Source organism: Prionailurus viverrinus, chromosome B4 (assembly GCF_022837055.1).
Source record: "Prionailurus viverrinus isolate Anna chromosome B4, UM_Priviv_1.0, whole genome shotgun sequence".
NCBI classification, from domain to species: domain Eukaryota; kingdom Metazoa; phylum Chordata; class Mammalia; order Carnivora; family Felidae; genus Prionailurus; species Prionailurus viverrinus.
The window spans coordinates 113,036,154-113,055,144 of record NC_062567.1 but is presented as its reverse complement, the minus strand read 5'-3'; the positions used below and the strand labels follow the sequence as shown (position 1 = coordinate 113,055,144).

At 37.5% G+C, this 18,991-nt stretch overlaps 1 protein-coding gene and 1 long non-coding RNA gene across 8 annotated transcripts in view; one reads left to right on the top strand and one right to left on the bottom strand.

The window, feature by feature from the left end:
• The window catches only part of CEP83 (centrosomal protein 83), a 127,598-nt gene that overhangs the window by 92,160 nt on the left and 16,447 nt on the right, over window positions 1-18,991 (top strand). For 6 of the 7 annotated variants that reach the window (XM_047866009.1, XM_047866013.1, XM_047866012.1 and 3 more), the window contains 3 exons: window positions 5,775-5,850; window positions 8,650-8,807; window positions 10,686-10,815. In XM_047866009.1, the coding sequence (XP_047721965.1) occupies window positions 5,775-5,850; window positions 8,650-8,807; window positions 10,686-10,815 (364 nt within the window). Of the gene's footprint in view, window positions 1-5,774; window positions 5,851-8,649; window positions 8,808-10,685; window positions 10,835-18,991 lie in introns of all 7 variants that reach the window. The other variant, XM_047866016.1, reaches the window with a different exon arrangement.
• Window positions 11,438-17,945, bottom strand: LOC125169998 (uncharacterized). The gene is made up of 3 exons (XR_007153866.1): window positions 17,639-17,945; window positions 12,170-12,172; window positions 11,438-11,448 (listed from the first exon to the last, which is right to left on the bottom strand). It is a non-coding gene; the product is annotated as an uncharacterized LOC125169998 (long non-coding RNA).

Genomic DNA, 18,991 nt, shown 5'->3' with positions numbered 1-18,991 from the left:
ATCACCGCTTTGGCAGATGCTTTAAGTTATTAATTACATACTAGTCTCTTATCCTATTTAAAGTGGTTTCTTCACTAGACTAAATAACAAAATTATTCTAATAGTATTCTATATTTCAGAAGGTTACCCCACAAGGAGTTTGCAAAATTTGTAACGTTATCTGTAAATGAAAACATGTAAAAATTATTTAAAATTTTAAAAATTTTAAAAGGATTTTAAATAAGATAGTATCTAGTCAACTCTTAATTCTGAAGCATGCAACTCCAACTAACTCAGGTGAAGAAAGGGTCATTTTTAGTGGACATAAATTGTGGAAAGGACAGGGTTTGTACTAGCCTCATGAACACCTGGATCTAGAAACTTAAATGTGACCAGATGACTTCTTCCCTACTTTCATCTCCCTCCTCTCCTAACTCTTAAGTTTCTCTCTTAACTGCTGTCTGTGTGAGGTCAAGACTTTATTTTTGAGATCAAAGAAGATAGGGTTTTTACTTGATGATTTTAAGTTAGAAAAATCAAGAAGAGATGTTGGGCCTGGTTCACTTACCTATCCCCGAGCCCATCACTGTGGCCAGGGGGATAAGGTACTCTGACTCAGCCCAAGTTCTATGCCTATTTCAGAGTGGCGGTTGTGGAACAAACTGTATGTGCAGTTTGTTATTACAAGTGAGGGGGAGGTGTGTTGGGGAAATAGCAGCAATTACTAGCTCAAGGAAAGGGAATTTGATCATTTAGGATAATCCTGTAGTGAATCCCTGATCTTTTACATTGCTTAAAGCCAGAGCTCTATTTTACATTTGTGGCTTTCTCATTTTTTCAGAAATATTAAGGAAAGAAAAAAAGCTACCCAGTTACTTTATATACCTTCTTTCTATACATAGTCTATCTTTAGGTGAATTATCTGTTGTGTATCATCTTAGTGGGGAGCAGGGGACTTATACTTGGCCAGTTGAACAAGTTCTGTTCCAAGATATGAACTGCAAAGTAAGTGATAGAAGAATATGTGGCAACATTTGATGGGCCAGACAGTTTGTCCTTGCTGGTGATTCCCGTCAATTATTTTAGCCTGGTTCCGGTTCTCTAGTTTCCAGTGAGTTTCATATCTTTCCAGGAAAGTCTCTTTTTGCTAATAATGGCCAGAGTCAGTTTCCAGTGCTCTCCAGCAATAACCTTGTTTTCATTGGGTTTACATAAGAACTGCTTTCCTCAGGAAACTTGTTCTGGAATCTTTGACGAATAGAGAAATCACAAATACAACTTTTCTTGCTTGCCTGATTATTGCTTTCCCTTGATAATAGAGGCTGACATCAAATGAAGCCTAGAAGTTACACTAGACCTTTTGTGCCTAATATGATATTACTAGTCACATATAGCTATTTAAATCTAATTTTAAATTAGTTTAAATTATGGACATCTGGGTGGCTCAGTCGGTTTAGTGTCTGACTCTTGATTTTGACTTAGGTCATCATCTCATGGTTTGGGAGTTTAAGCTCCACATTGGGTTGCGCCGACAGTGTATTCTCTGTCTCTCTCTCTCCCCCTCTCTCCCTCTGCCCCTCTCCCACTCTCTCTCTTTCTCTAAAATAAATGAACATGTAAAAAATAAAAGTAAAAAAATAATTTAGTTCTTCAGTTGTACTTTTTGAAATATGCAATAGCCACATGTAACTAGTGGCTATCATATTGGATGGTACAAATTATAGAACATTTCCATCATTAAAAAAATCAGATAGTGCCATTGGACTGTAAATTCCTTAAGGATAGGGATTCTGTCTTTGTTATTCTCTGGTGTATCTACAACACTTAGGACTAGGCTTAGCATTTGTAGGTACTCAGTAAATATTTGTTGAATGTTGAAATGACACACATGAGCTGCCTGCCACAGAAAACCTAGGCAATAATCATCATAATTAGAGAGAATTTGGAATGACTCCATCTCACTGTTATTCTTATTGTTTCTGTTTCAACTTTTCTACAGCTCCGTTCTCTGTTGTACTTTGGCCCTGTGGTCTGTCTACAATTTCTGCTTCGATTATTTCCATAATTACATTAAAAATATAAAGTACTTGATGTCATAGTTGCTCATTCAACAACGTATTCATCCTTCATTTTTTGATTTCTCCTCATGACCAATCCATTAAATCTCTCCTTTCAGTAATTTTTGCTGTAGCCTCTGAAATCTATCCCATTACCTATATACATATATATGTATATATATATGTATATATATTGCAGTCTCCTTATTTTATTTTATTTTAGTTTTTATTTATTTTTGAAGGAGAGAGAGAGCATGAGCAGAGGAAGAGCAGAGAGAGAGGGAAACAGAATCCAAAGCAGGCTCCAGGCTCTGAGCTGTCATCAGGAGCCTGACGCAGGGCTTGAACTCACAAACTGTGAGATCATGACTTGAGCCAAAGTCGGATGCCCAACTGACTAAGCCACACAGGCGCCCCACAGTCTCCACATTTTAAAAAAATATGCCCTCACTGAAACCTGACCTTGTCCTGGCAACCCTTTTAAGTGGAATTACTCTTCCCTTCGTCTGTCCTGCAACTAGGGAACAAGAAGGAAAATCCATATTTGTGAACCCACTTTGCTTCCAGACAATTGTTTGACTAACTGGATTAAAATGGTTTTGCTTTTGGTCTTCACTGCGTCCATCTTATCCCTATTTATTTCTCAGTGACCAACCTATAAGATGTTCCCCAACAGTCAATGAAGAGCTTGACTTCTGTCTAGCTCAATTTGTTACTATTTTCTATCCTTTGTCATTGTTCTTTGTGACGACACCATTCATATTGTTGATCCACCTTAGCCTTATAGTTTATCTTAACTCTTATATTCTTTATCTTTATTCAACTTTAGCAGCCCCCACACTTAGCCATTTCTTGGACCTTGTCATCCCTTTGAACTGATATTTCAAATACCTGTTTTTTTCCACTTATCTACTTCAATCTTACTGAAGGCATTAAAATTTGATAGTCAAACGGATAGCAAAATTAGTTCATATACTTTTTTTTTTCTTCCACTCTGTTAACCTGGCTCCCTTGCCTCCCATTTAGCTTGAAATCTATTTGTCCACTGTTTACCTATGCTCTCACTTGTACCTGAGCAAAAGCTCCTAGATGTAAATTCTTTAAACTTCTCACTATCTGAGAATTTCTATCCTCATCTATTCTCTCCTCCCTTTCTACTTTAATGAAGATATCCCTTCTCACTTTACGTCTCAAGTGTTCTGATTCCCATCTCCTTTGCTTCCTCTAGAGTCTTGCTTCACTGATTATCTTCTTCATCTATGTCTTTAATTTCTTTACCTCAGACTCTTATTTTGCCTTCAAGGTCCAGCTCAAATTGCATTTCTCTTATGTAGCCTTTACTGATACCCTGAAGGAAGTTAGTTAATTGCACTCTCTTCTGTATTTTTTAGTTCTACTTTAAGACTTGATTTCTTTTGATTTGTTGTGACCTACCTTAAATAGTCAAAACTTTCTCATCAAAAGAGGTACTGTACTTTATTCCTAAGTCTGCAGCATTGCATTTTGAAATAATTTGTACTGAACTCTTTTGTTACTGAGGTTAAGACCACTGAATGTATTTCTAGACCCTAATCATCTCTATTAATTTTTATTTATGTTAAATTCCATAATCCCTTACAATCCTAATTGTAATGATCTTAAATTGTGGACTAATTTTCTTCTAAAAAACTGCCATATGGGTTGTAGATTCTAACACTGCACAACTCTAGCGAAGTGAACTGGAGAAGACTTTGTCACCTCTTACAGTCTACCATAATGATGTTCTTACTTTTCATGTTTTCATGATAGTCTTTGGCTTCAATTTTTGTTTGTAGGGCATTGTTTCCTTTCATACCTACTTAACTTATTTAGAAAGCATTCAGACCACATTGCTTTCTTAACAGGATCTTGTTTCTTCCTGTTACCAGGTGTATTCAAAATCTTGACCAGAGCTAAGATTTACTTGGGACCTAACTTTTTTTTTTTTTTTTTTTTTTTTTTTTTTAAATTTTTTTTTTTTTTCAACATTTATTTATTTTTGGGACAGAGAGAGACAGAGCATGAACGGGGGAGGGGCAGAGAGAGAGGGAGACACAGAATCGGAGACAGGCTCCAGGCTCTGAGCCATCAGCCCAGAGCCTGACGCGGGGCTCGAACTCACGGGCCGCGAGATCGTGACCTGGCTGAAGTCGGACGCTTAACCGACTGCGCCACCCAGGCGCCCCGGGACCTAACTTTTTAACTCTGGACCTGAGCTAGGACCCACAGTGTTTTCTCCTCTGTTTCTGTCTTCATGATTTTTAGAAAGAAATCTTTATTAACTCTGTGACCTAGAAGCACCAAGTTAATGACATCCATAAACATTTAAGGGTGAGATGCAGAGAAAGTTTTGGAGAGTAAAAATGTAGCTGGAATTATGAAACAAGAGTATGACTGGTACTGTTAAAGGAGCAAAGTAAGAGCAAGACTCCCCTTTCCTTTAGATCCGTTGTTTCTAGCATTTGTATGTAAATATCTTAGGAAGCATTGGGTCTTACAGTTTCTTCCGTGTCATATTGTCCAGTCACCTTACACATTTAAGTGTCTAACCCAGGATTTGGGTTGGTTCATTCATTCCATCAACAAATATTTATTGAATTCTTGTTAACATTTCAAGCACAGCCTTAGGCTCTTGAGAATGTCGTCTTTCCAATAAGCAGTTCTACCTGGGTTGATAAGACATGCTAATAATGCCAAAGTGTAAATAATAAATGCCAAATGAATTATATTTGAGGTAAATGTTTGAGGGATTTTAAAAAGGGAGCAGTTGAGGGCATATCCTATCACATATTGGCCTATCCTATTAGCATAAAGTCTTTCTTATGAGGTTAGTTATTTGGTTACCAGAGATGCTCTATGTTTTAAGGTTCTGGTTAAAAATGTATCATTCCTTTGAAAAGGACACACATTGTATAAGCATTCATCTCAGGGATGAAAACTCATAATATATTTTATAGAATACACTATGGTGTCCTGTACTAGATAGTTTTCTTTTAAATTTTCAACTTAAATCAGTAAAATTGCAGCATAATAAGTAGGAGAAGAACCCTTACTTGGGGTAGAAGACCTGGGTCCTGTCTTCATTTGGCTGCTTGGTAGCTATGTGATTTGGGCCTGAGCCTCAATCTCTTTATCTATAAAATTGAAATAATAAAGATGACTTTGCTTACTTTCATGGAGTTATGGTGAGAAATTACTGCAGTTAAAAACAGGGAGACTTAATAGGCATTAGAGATACATTTAGGAGCTCCAAGTCTGGTAAGTGAAAGTGAGGTAGCAGTGTGGGTGAAAGCATTGTGTAAGCTGTGTGATCACAGACATGGCTTTGCCCGCACTAGACCACTTTCTGATGCCTTAGTGACACGTTATGCACTCTCCCACCAAAGGCTGTTCAGGTTGTTCCCCGCGTTTATCAAAATCATACCCATCAAATTTATATCTCCATGTATGTAGTCTCGTCTTCCTAGACCTACTTGATTTCTCATCTTCTCTATGCCAGAAGTTTGTAGATTTTTCCACAGTAAAAGCAGAAATTTGATACATCTTAGTTACATGTGAACACACCTTCCTGAAGTCAAAATCTTTATCAAACTTTTATCTGCCACTTAACAAGCACAACACCTGGTGTCAATACGGGTACTCTAAAATGATTGTCTAATTCATTGAAATATAGGAACTATGGTTTCTTAATAAATGTGTTTGTTGGGTTGTCATTTTTAGGTTAAAACTTCAGCAACAAATTGTGAATATTGAAAATGCAGAGAAAGAAAAAAATGAAAATGCTGACCTGAAACAGGTAATGATTTTAGCAAACATTTTGCTTTTATTTTTTTACTTTTATTTTTAATGTTTTATTTATTTTTGAGACAGAGAGAGACAGAGTGTGAGCAGGGGAGGGGCAGAGAGAGAGCGAGGCACAGAATCCGAAGTGGGCTCCAGACTCTGAGCTGTCAGCACAGAGCCCGACGTGGGGCTCGAACTCCCAAACTGGGGGATCTCTGATCTGAGCCAAAGTTGGACGCTTGACTGAGCCACCCAGGCGTGCCTTGCTTTTATTTTTTTAAGTGCTTCTTTAAATCTGTATTTTCAATGTGTATGTGTGTAAGTTTTGGGTTTTTTTATTGAAGTATAATTAACCTACAGTGTTCAGTTAGTTTCAGGTGTACAGTATAATCATTCAACAATTCTGTACATTACTCAGTGCTCATCACTCTAAGTATACTCTTAATCCTCTTTATCTGTTTCACCCATCTCCCCTCTGGCAACTACCAATTTGTTCTCTGTATTTAAGCGTCTGGTTTTCTCTTTTTTTCTTTGTTTTGTTTCTCAAATTCCACATATGAGTGAAATTGTATGATATTTGTCTTTCTCTGACTTATTTCACTTAGCCTTGTACCTTCTGGATTCATCCATGTTGTTGCAGATGGCAAGATTTTGTCCAAAATTTTTTATGGTTGAGTAATAGTCCGTCTTGTGTATATACCACACCTTCTTGATCCATTCATCTGTGGATGGGTACTTGGGTTGTTTGTGTGTTGTTTGAATCTTTTGGAATTTTCTATATCAGTATTCTGAAAATATAATCATTACATTGATATGTGTTGGTGAGGTTGATAGATGAAGATAAAATTGTTTAAACCTCTTGAAGCTCTAGTTAGTAAGCTGGTTTTGCTAACTGCTGTTTTTCTTGAGGTCTTTATATGCTGTCACCCATAATTAATTTTTTTTAATTATAGTTTAAGGAACACTACTTTAATATTCTGAATTTAAAAATTGATTAGAAAGATCATCTAGATTTTAAATTCCTTGTGGGATTGACTTGTAACTTTATATTGCTTATTCTATGAACTATTTCTTATTATATCCCTGTGAAATGTGAAATCTAAGAGTTGTATTTATGGAAGGAAATTTATATTTTAATTGAAGTTATTTGGGTTTAAGAAAAACTTATATGGGCAAAACATGGAAGAGTGTTCTTTCCTGGATTCTATTTTCTTTTTTGTTTAAAGTTATGAAGTAAAGAGGATTCCATTTTTAGGATTTATCCTTGCAAGCTAGCTGGCATTGCTTTGCATATGCAGTTGTGGTTTCTAAGTCTCAGCTAGGAGGACATAGTGTTTGATACTCTGAGAGAAGTGATCTAGTATCATTGGCATTGGGCTGTCATTTGTTAGATGTGGAGAAATAATTAAGTTCTTTGAGGGTTACTTGTTCAATCAATTGTATTACAGATTTAATTTGTATAACTCCAATTAAATAAAGACTGAGTAGCTCTTCCTGGAGAAATTTATTCTAAAGTAGAAATCTGAGACATATCATTTTACTTTATTTGGTCAGTTGTTCTTTGGTTGTATACAGTCCTGTCTTATTTGGTTTTGCCACCACCAGGAAGGGCTGGAATTATTTAATTTATTGCCCAAAGAATCTGGTTTCTTTTGACTCTTGAGTCTCTTGATTCTGTGCTTCCAGCTCCTCTGAGAGAATGGCTAAGAGGTAAGAAAAGGTGAAAGAAAATGAAGATTTGTTAATTTGCAAAATGAGGGTGCCTGGGTGTCTCAGTCAGTTAAGTGACCAACTCTTGATTTAGGCTCAGATCATGATCTCAGGGTCATGAGATTGAGCCCCACGTCAGGCTCTGCATTGAGTGTGGAGCCTGCTTGGAATATTCTTTCTCTCTCTCTCTCTCTCTCTCTCTCTCTCTCTCCCTCTCCTCCTCCCCACTTGTGTGTGCACTCTTGTGCTCCCCACCCCGCCCCCAAAAAAGAGTAAAATTGCTCGTGGAGGAAGTAGGTATAACTGTGTTCCAAATGAAGATTATTTGGATATAACTAAAAATTACCATTTATCTTCCTAGCCTGTTAATTTTTAACTAGAAAATTAGTTACTTTTCATGAGAAAATGTACTCCCAGATAAAAGTACATTAGGATGGAGAAAAAGCATGAGTGACATTTCATGGTTTGATAAATGGCTCTAGAGGCCAAGGAAGCCTTGCCATTCATTAAGTTTCTTAGAATATCTCTCTTCCACCCAACACTGGGTATATGGAATGCTTAGAAACCAGTTAAAAACAACGTAAGAGTGATCCTTTCTGTATTAATGATTCCAAACTATTTAGAAAGCAGAACTCCCAGAAGAGTTGCTGATCATAGGGTACATGGGAATGGGAGAACAGATTCCCTTAGCAGCTTTCCCAGCTGATGAGCTTTTAAAACCTGTTCTTTCCTAGGAGGTAGAGGAAGTTCAGTGGAGACTTTCTAATGGTTGCATTCTCCTTTCTCACTCCCCTACTCTCCCCTTCTTACAATCCTTTTCCCTACTCCCAGTAGCTCATCTGGTCTGCTTATTTTGGGAGGAAGAGGAGAGGACTTAGTGGATTGAGGAATAGGGTTCTTGATAGACTCTGGTTATATTAGGCAATGATACCTTGCTATTGGATCCTAATGCTGCTGCAGTTTATCATTTAATTTCCGGGTGTCCTTAGGACAAATCAGTTGGGTGGAGGATTTGTGAAGGAAGATGCTTACAATCCTGTGCCTCTCCCATACGTTCGTTATTGCATACGTGGCTGTATGTTTCTCTTTCTTCTCTTTTAAGCAAATCAGTAGTTTGCAGATCCAAGTGACCTCACTTGGACAGTCAGAGAATGAGTTGCTGAATTCAAACCAAATACTGAAGGAAATGGTAGAGAGGTTAAAACAGGAATGCCGAAATTTAAGAAGCCAAGCTGAGAAAGCACAACTAGAAGTTGAAAGGTAGAGTTTGCTCTTTTTTATGTACAAACTATTTCTTCTTTCTGCTATGTTATATGTAGTTCTTTTAATGACGATTCAAATGTTGAATGTGTTTTGGGAGCTAGTTACAAATACCCTTTGACAGTATACAATGGTATTAGGTAATGTACTTTCTATTTCTAGAGAATGACCTTTATGGACTCTTGAATTGTTTAAAAAAGGGGGCATTTAGGGCAGAAGACTTTTTTTTTTTTTTAACAAATTCTGCCTGTCCACCGTGTTCTTTTGAAAACCGTCAAAGAAACCCTTCTTTATTCATTGAGTAAACCAATACATTAATACATTTTTTACTCCAAATATCTAAATTATTCTTCTGAATGCCAGAGAACAGAAAGAAATTTTGTGATATGCAAAACTTACTTCCTAGAATTAGAACTATAATACCTTGGATTTTCCCTTTGAAAAGCTCGTTTATTTGTTTATATTTTTTGGTCTTGAAATTTATTACTAGTAGACAGTGTATATAGAAAACTGGCAAGGAGATGATTTTTGTGATGTTCAAGATCTTACATTCTCTGGAAAATTTTGTTTAGATATGATAGAAAACTGCTATTTTGTATTTGCTTTGTCTTCATGTTAGTATTATATTTTTGTTTGAATCTACAAAACATAATTCTTTTCAGATTTTCTCTTCTGAAGGCTACTTTGCCAAATAAAATTTTCTCCCTTCAGTGTCTCATTATTTCATATTTTAAGACTGTCTGTGGTTTCACACATGCAGTTGAATTTCAAGAAAAGAAAGTAAGCAAGTTATTTGTCCATAATGTGTTGTGACATTCCATAGGGTCCAAATTATTTTGCAAAAAATGGAAATTTATATCTTGGAACCTGAAGTGTTTGATTAAAATGCACTTAAAATTCTAAGACAAAAAGCATTCTAATGACAACTTAGCTAGCAAATTTAAGTAATTGATCATTGGTTTCTGAATGTTATTCATAAGCTTACATGGCAGAAAATAGCTGGATGACATGTCAGTTGAACATGATTTTGGTCCCAGCTAAAACACTTAAAGTCTATATGACCTTAGGCACCATAACCTGATGTCTCAGGATTTATAAATCTCATTTGTACTGCCTATATATAGTAATGATACTAAAAATTATGCAAAGTGTGCAGAAGAGCTTTAAAGATGTAGGTTGTTTTGGTACCTTAAAATATCATTATATGAATTTTAGTCTAGTCTGAAAACATCCTGCATTAAGACTTGATACCTAGGTTGATTTTTAACCAGCTTTATTAGACCCAGTTTTTTTTTTTTTAATGTTTCAAGTTTTTATTTAAATTCTAGTTAGTTAACATATAGTGTAATATTAGTTTCAGGTGTAGAATTTAGTGACTTATCACTTACATATACCCAGTGCTTATCACAACAAGTGTCCTCCTTAGTACCCATCACCCATGCTAGATCTAGTTTTTATAGCATGGTGGTTATCATGATTCGAAGCTGGTTATCAAGTGTTGGTCTTGCTGTTAACTAGGTGTAAGTCTTTAAGCAAATTCATTAGCTGGTCTCTAGGCTTTAGTTTTCTCATCTGTAAAATGGAGATGATAGTAGTCCCTAACTCAAGGGGTTATTGTGAAGAATAGATGACATAGTACACACACTGTTCTAAGCACAGCATCTGGCTCAGAAGAAGTACTCAGTAATGATACTGAGTACCATTTACTCAGTACTCAGAGAAGTACTCAGTATAAGCAAATACTTGGCCATGCAAGAGTGCCTGTAGTTGGATAATTAAGGATGTGGTGAAGCAGGTACAGCGTTTGATTCTACTTGGGATAATGTCTATTTAATCTTAAGAGTTACCGTCTGTGTTTTGCATACATTCTTTTGACAGGACTTTGGAAGAGAAACAGATACAGTGGTTGGAAGAAAAGCATAAATTTCAGGAACGTCTCACTGACAGAGAAGAAAAGTATAATCAAGCTAAAGAAAAACTGCAGCGAGCTGCAATTGCCCAGAAAAAGGCAAGTGGTTCTTATTAAAGTGATTTCTATAGAGTAAAACATAATTAACTATTCTGGGAGAATAAAATGTAATTAAAACTGAGATTTTAGTGTATGTTTAATTTGATATTTAAACATGACATTTTGCTGTCAACCTTGCAGGGATAAATTGGGAAAATGCAAACTGTTCAACAGGTTTATTTCTAAATTTTGTGCTCAAGTCGGTTTTTCAGAGCTGTCATGCATTTTCCCACAGTGTTTTTTCATTGATAAAGTTTCTAGACCAGCCCTTATAAGTCTTAGTTATTAACTCATTCTGCACTTAAATTTACAGGATGATTAGGTTTGTTTCAACTGTACTTAACTAATACTTGTAACATTTTTTTTTTTTGGCTAAAATGATTTTTTATTTCCAACTCAAGAATATAGGAGTGAGTATCTCCTTGCCCTAGCAGGAGAAACTAGGCTTCCCCCTGACTTCTGTAGTAGCCATGATAGTTACCGCAGCTGTGATCTTATTTTTTTGAAATGTTTATTTGTTTATTTTGAGAAAGAGAGAGAAATCACGGGGCAGGAGAAAGAGAGGGAGAGAGAGTATCCCAGGATCTCACAAACTGTGAGATCATGACCTGAGCTGAAATCAAGAGTCAGATGCTTAACCCTCTGAGCCACCCAGATGCTCCAGCTGTGGTCTTTTTTAAGTTTCACCTTTGTAGGCATATTTTCTCCATATGTTTTCTTGGAAATAGTTCAGAGCGTCATGGATATAATGTAATCAGATGATTCATCTAAGTCAGTGGTTTACAATTTCTTTCCTACTTCAGCAAACCCAAGGAATGTAGCATGGCCCCATCAGTAACCATGACTCATGGTGGCAGTGATTCAGTGCTTATTTTCAACAAGATTTGGTGTGTGCATGGAGCTGGGGGTGAGGAGTAGCATAAAAGTACCGCAAATGATTTACTATGTCCCCATTTGATAAGTTCATTTAGCAATGGCATTTGTTTTGGGAAGATGAGAACATCTGAGATGAGAGTAGGGCACTTCTCATAGGCACACTAGTATCTTAATGTCTGTGGGTTTATTGGAAAGGTTAGCTTTTCATATTTGCATAAGAGAAGAGAACTGTATATCATTTACATATTCTGAATTTGGAAACCAAAGACACAGTTCCTAGACACCTATTTATGGTTATTGGATATAACTGCCAAATGCATCCTGATAGTTGGAGTGACAGTACGAGAAGTCTCCAAGTCATTGCTTTCCCACTTTCGTGATTTCTGAATATTGCTTTTCTCTTCTCATAATGCTGGAAGTAGTGTAACATTGAGATTAGAAAAGGGAATCTCAGTGTTTTATACTTGAATATAAACACTGTCTTTGTTTGTATTTCCTCCCGTGTGTGCCGCTTCTCTTTCTTTCTGGCCATACAAGTACTGAGCGGTGCATGGGTATTGGTGGAATTTCAGTGAAGTGTTTTATGGCTTGGGATGATCTTAGAAATTTCACTTGTGGTTCCTAGTACTGTTTGAAGCCTAGAAGCATCTGAAGCCAGATTTTAGCCAAAAATCAGTAGAAATTATAAGAACTGATTTTATCTTTCACAGAGAAATGTTTATGTTAAGGTTTTAGAGTTATGCATCATAGAAACCAGATTCTAATTACTATTGAGGTTAGTTTGGGTTGACTTCTGTTGGAGCAAAAGTGACATCCAGTGGTGAGAGAGATTACCAGCTAATCATAGATACTAGTAAGAAGGGAAGAGGTGATAATTTAAGAAATCTGCAAAACAGCCTTTCATCAGTATTGTGACCTGGGGTGAATTTTTTCCTATTGAAATACCTGCCAAATGATGGGTGTGAACATCGGGAATATCCATATCACTTTTGAAAATGTGACCTGTGGGTTATGATTTGAAGTCATAGGAAATTGTTAAGCTCAATTCAGTGAGTAGTTATGACCCAGAGCTGTCTTACCACGTGGGACACTTCCCTAGAGGCTTACAACTTTACATCAATTAAAGTAGAAAAATAGACAATATATGTGGCATAGAAATACTATAAAAAATCTGTGAGTACATATAATTTTAGGGCTCAGGAATTTTAGCATTCACATAGTTTTTACAGATTAGGAAACTGAAGTGGTAGGTAGCCAAGATTACTTGACTAGTAAGATTCAGTGCCATGACTAAAATTTACATCTTTCTGTTCTTAATCCTTTGTTCTCTCTGCGCTGTTACTCTTTTAATTTCCCAATTTCCCGAATACTTGACTGCTTTTCTCTTCATTGTACCCATATGAGTCTTATTTCTCGTGGCAGAATAATCGCTATGAAGTGAATTTCTTTAAGTCAGACTCTTTCCATTCTAGTTAAAGATAATGCTTCTATATGAAAAATTTGGCTCTAAGATTATATAAATATAATTCATAGGAGTGCAATAGACTTGTTAGGTTCTTTAAGTGACAAAAATCATAACTTTCTTATGTTGTAAGACTTAAAGCAAGTCACAAAATATTAACTCTAGAGCAGAAATCATAATCCTTTTGAGTTGCTTTCCTGTGAGTGGTTCTTATAACTGGAGAGTGGCAGCTTTATTTTTTTCCCCAGGCTAGAAAAGATGCCTCATTGACGTCTGAGTGTGTTTCTTTACAGCTCCAACCTCCTATGCACAAAGCTTATGTCATTTCTGTTAAGTCTTTTTAGGTAGAATCTTTGTGTAATGATATTTTACTTTGTTGATTTGTTTGGAAGAACTTGACCAGGTATCTTGAGTTAGGATGCCCTTCTGTGATTGTTGGCTTCTGTGTATATTTTTCTCTATACATTGTTGAAGTGTGAGTAAGAAGAGAGATCTCTTGGTTTGAGCACAGTGAGTTGTCCTTTTCCTTTTAAGGCACTTGAGATGACAACTTGTTATTTTTATTCTAAGGTACATCTCTCTGAAATTATTCTTGGTTAAATTATGGTTATGAATGTTTTTTGGAAAAGACATGAACCGTAGTCTTAAACTTCTAAAGTGTCTATTGAATATGTTGGGTGGCCTAGCATTCTATTATACACTTAGAGGAAAATAGAAGCCATGATTAATTCCTGCCTTTGATGACCATATAATCTAGTTGGTTTGATGACCATATAATCTAGTTGGAGAAGATAACATGCAATACCTAAACAATACTAATAGTCACTCCCAGGTGATCTGTACAGACCCTAAAGTTTGAGAAGAGCATCAGAGCGAAGGAAGCCTGAAGACAGGGAGGCCAGTTAGGAAGCTCTTGTGATAAAATGAGGTAAGAAGTGTGGAATTTTGGCTTGTGATAGAGGAATGAAGATGAAAGGTGACTCTTTAGAATTATTCTGAAGGAGAAGATTTACAGGATATGGTGCTAAAGAAGAAAGGGAAAATATGACATGTTTTAGCTGTGAGAGTATATAAATGGAGTTGTCGTAATGGAGTGAAGAACACGTGTCAGTTGAGTAGAAAGAGAAGGTATATTCTACTAAACACGTGTCAGATCTGAAGTATGACAGTGCATCCCTGTCCTAGACTCTTAGGTGAAGGTGCTCTGTAAATAACTAGAAATAATGGAATATACACCATGGGGATCATTCAGATTAGAGAAAGAATTAGACACTTGAGATTTTGAAGAGGATTGAGGAATAAAAGGACTAAGAATCGAATTGACTTAGAAAGAAGAACTGGATTTAGTAGAGGAATGGTCATAGAGGTGGAAGCTACAGTGTGGTGTTGTAGAAGCCACTGGAAAAGAAAGGTATCCAAGATAAATGGTTGGTTAGTATGATTACTGAAGAGTTCGTTGAATTTGGCTAGAAGGTGGTAAAAGGGGAATCCCAGGTTGGGTTCTTGTATTAGTGTTCTTTTGATTTTTCTATTGCTCCTTTGTGTTGGAATATTTTTAACACCAAGGCATCCACTTGGCAATCCTGTGATGGCACTGGACTGCTAAAGTCAAAATTGAAATCATTCCTTACAGCCAGTGTCCCCTCTGAACTCTTCATCTCTTTCAGTAGCATGTCATTCTTCCTGTCACTTAGGCTTCAAACCTCTGATTGACCCCGAGGGCTCCCTTCCCTCAGATGTAGGCAATCACTCTATTGGTTTCTGAGGGCTGCTGTAACAAATTACTGCAAATTATGTGGCTTAAAACATCAGAGAGGTATTATCTCATAATCCTAGAGGTCAGAAGTCTAAAATCAAGATGCCCCTAGGGCCATGCTCCTTCCAAAGGCTGGATCTTTTCCACACTTCTCTCCTAGCTGCTGGTGGATGCTAGCAATCCCTGGTGTTCTTTGGGTTGTAGGCATATCACTTCATTCTGTGCCTGTCTTCATCTGGTGTTCTCCCTGTGTGTCTTGTCTCTGAGTCCACATTTCCCTCTTTGCATAAGGATACCAGTCATATTGGATTTAGGGGCTACTTAATCCAGTATAACCTCATCTTAACTTGATTATATCTGTAAAGACCCTTTTTCTAGGTAAAGTCACTCTGGAGTGTTTTACCAACAGCCAATTTTCGAATTCTCTGGACACCAGCTAGGTGGGTGTCCAGCGGTGCAGTTTAATTCTGACACTACATCAGATTCCACAAGTTAAAGGGTTCAGTCTCACAAGACTGCCCCGATGTCGGATGCCAGGTCCCAGGCCACTTGTACTTCTGACCAACTGGCTATCAATTGGGGGTTCCCATGACCCCCTCCTCAGATTTGATGATTTTCTAGAATAGCTCACTGAACCCAGGAAAACATTTTACTTACATTTACTAGTTTATTATAAAGGATACAACTCAAGAACAGCCAAATGGAAGAGGTGCATAGGGCAAGATATAGAAGGGGAAGCATGGAAACTCCATGCCCTCTGAACGTACCATCCTCCTAGCTAATCAATGTGTTCACTAATCTGGGTACTTTCTGGGTCTTCTTGTTGAAAAATTTTTATAGAGATCCATCTCCAGTCCCCCTTTCCTCTGAGAAGTGGAGAATGGGGAGTAGGGGGATGCGGCTGAAAGCTCCCACTCTTTTATCACTTGGTCTTTCGCATGACAACCCCATTTTGAGTTTTTTAGGGGCCCCGACCAGAAGTTACCTCATTAGCATAAATGCAGGTATGATTGAAAACGCTGGTTATGAATAACAAAAGACATGCCTGTCACTCAGGAAATTCCAAGGATTTTAGGAGGTCCGTGCTAGAAACCCAGGACAAAGACCATATAAATTTTTTTTTTGATTTTTAATGTTCATTTACTTAGAGAGAGAGAGAGAGAGACAGAGTGTGAGGAGGGGAGGGGCGGAGAGAGAGGGAGACATAGAATCTGAAGCAGGCTCCAGGCTTTGAGCCATCAGCACAGAGCTGGACATGGGGCTCAAACCCACAAACTGTGAGATCATGACCTGAGCTGAAGTCGTATGCTTAACCGACTGAGCAACCCAGGAGCCCCCAAATAAATTTCTTTTTATATTATAGTCACTTTCTGAGGTTCTCCAAGGACATGAATATTTTGGAGACACTCTTCAACCCAGTACAGTCACGAGGGCCTGTGAATTCTTTCTTTACAATGTGTCTTGCATTTTTTTCCCTCACCTCATTTCTTTTTATTCCTGTTGCTAAAGTCCTAGCTCAGGCTGTATCTTCTGCAAGGTTTCACTGTATTCATTTAGCCATATTCAACAAATTCATTGAGTGTCTACTATGTACTAGGTAGTTTTGTTCACTGGAATACAGAAATAGAGACTGTGCTGAGGAGCTTACGTTGTAGTGGGTGGGTGACAGAGTAAAGAAACTAGTATTTGTCAGGTGGAGATGTGTGCTAAGGAGAAAACTAAAGGGAATGCCTTTTAAATAGGTAGTCAGGGAAGGTTTCACTGATTAAGGTAACATTGAGCAGAGACCTGAAGAAAAGGAAGGGGGATGCCATGTTTATATATGGGGGGATAATGTTCCAGACAGAATAGCAAGTGAGAGAGAGAGGCAGAAGTCTGCTTGGTAGTTGAAGGAATACAAGGAGAGAGAGCTAGGTAGCTGGAATGGAGAGAAGTAGTAGGAGGGCAGATGATGTTTTTATTCTTTGGTTTTTATTCTGAATGTGATGGGAACACACTGGAGATTTCTAAATTGAAAAATAATATAATCTGCGTTATATTTTAGAAGACCCTCTGGCTGTTGTGTAGAGAGACAAAGAGGACTCGGGAAGACCACTTTTTAGTAGTCCAGGGTGAAAGATGATGGTGACTTGGAATAGAGAACTTGTTGTGGAATGGTGGTCAGATTCTGTATATATTTTTAAAGTAGAGTTTACAATAGTTGTCGGGCAGGAAAAATACAAATCAAAGATGACTAAGATGTTGAGTATGAGTGCTTAGTTAAAATAGAGTGGGAAAAACTTTAGAAGGAACAGGTTTGGCAGTAAAATAAAGATGCTTTTGTTGGACATGTTAACTCTTTGAGATACCCGATTAGACTTCCACAGGAAATGTTCAGTAGTCTGGTGGATACATGAATCAGGGGTTCAGGGAGGAAGATTGGACTAGAAATAAAGACTTGGGAGCCATCAGCACATAAATGGTATTGAAAGCAAAGGGATTAAATGAGGTCACCTAGAAAGTAAAGGAAGAGTGAGGATTGAACTTTGAGGAATTTTGAAGTTGAGAAGAAAAGGAGGAAACTGAGAAGGACTGGCCAGGATGGTAGGAGAACCAAGAAGGTACTGGATGCCAAGTGAAGAAAAGTGCTTCAAGAAAGATCAACTGTATCGAATGACATTGAGAATAAGATGATAAAATAGCAATATGAAGACTAGGAATTCATTTGGCTTTTTTTTTTTTTCAGACACATAAAAGTTCTTAGTTTATTAATCCTCTCATGAAAAATCTGCACAAACGCCAGATAGTCCCTGAAGCATCTTTACTCCTTCTGTTGTCCAATCTCCAGCTCACTTCTTTTTGCCAGCACCAACATTAGCTTTTGCAGTTCCCCTGACTTTCTTCATTCGGTCCTTGCGTTCCTTCCACTGTTTTCTCGATGTCTTTTTCTTCTCATACAGGCCATGTTGTGCAAGTCTATGTTTGGGTTCATTTTTCTTTGCATAATCCAAGGAATCATAAATCATGCCAAAGCCAGTTGTCTTGCCACCTCCAAAATGGGTCATTTGGCTTTTTAGTGATTGTTGGTGGCTTGTCAAGAGTTGTTTGTGTGGAATAGAAGGAATACAAGCCAGATTGAAGTGGAAGATAGAGTTTGTCTAAGGGATTTTGTTGTAAAGAACAGGGAACTGGGGTGATTGCTAGGGAGGGTTGTGAGATCAAAGAGTTCTTTTAAGGGTGGGGTGAATTATAGAGTGATTCAGTAGCAAGGGGAAAATTGATGATGCAGAAGAAAGGGGGGCACTTGCAGGGATAATATTCTTTAGCAGCAATTCAGAGGTGGAAGGCCTAAGAACACAGTGTATCTATTATACCTGGAAAAAAGGCAAAATATATGTTTATAAATTTCTGATAAATCGATAGATGTGTGGAAATTTTCTCCTGATGCTGCAGTTTTCTCAGTGCAAAAAAGAATCTGGGTCTTTGGCTCAGATTGTGAAGAGTGCAGGTGTCAGAGATCTGAGGAGACATAGTAAGTTGTGAAGGAATGTAAGAGTTTGGGAGAGTGATTAGATGAGGGAAATTAGAAGGACTGTCAGGTAACACAGTGCACAAGTTGTGTGTGTGTGTTTGCTGACTTCATTTAGTTGCATAGGTCCAGGCATGCAGTCTAGTTGTATTTAATAAGGGTCTGAGTTTTTCCAGGTGAGTTTGAAGAAGAGGGAGACTTGGGTCAAGGTAATGAGAATGTATGCAAAGAAATGATTATAGAGATAGAGGCTAAGGCATTCATTGGGTCTTTTAGTCAACTAACCAGCCAGTGTTTTTACTGCATTCTAGCTATTTCCTGGCAACTGAAAGTGCTCAGTACGTGGTTGGTTGTTTTACAGAGATGAGGATGAGGACAGCATTGTCCTGAACCCTGTCTTCAAGCTTATCTCCAGATGTGCCTTGTAAGAGGCAAACTTTGGAATCTGTCACATACATTGATGCTGTATCAGACTTCTCAAAACAATGTCTTTTACTTATCAGTCCCTTGCTGGAGAACCTTCAGGCAAATCCACATCCCTGTAGTAGTACACATTTTCCCTATTTCATTTCTT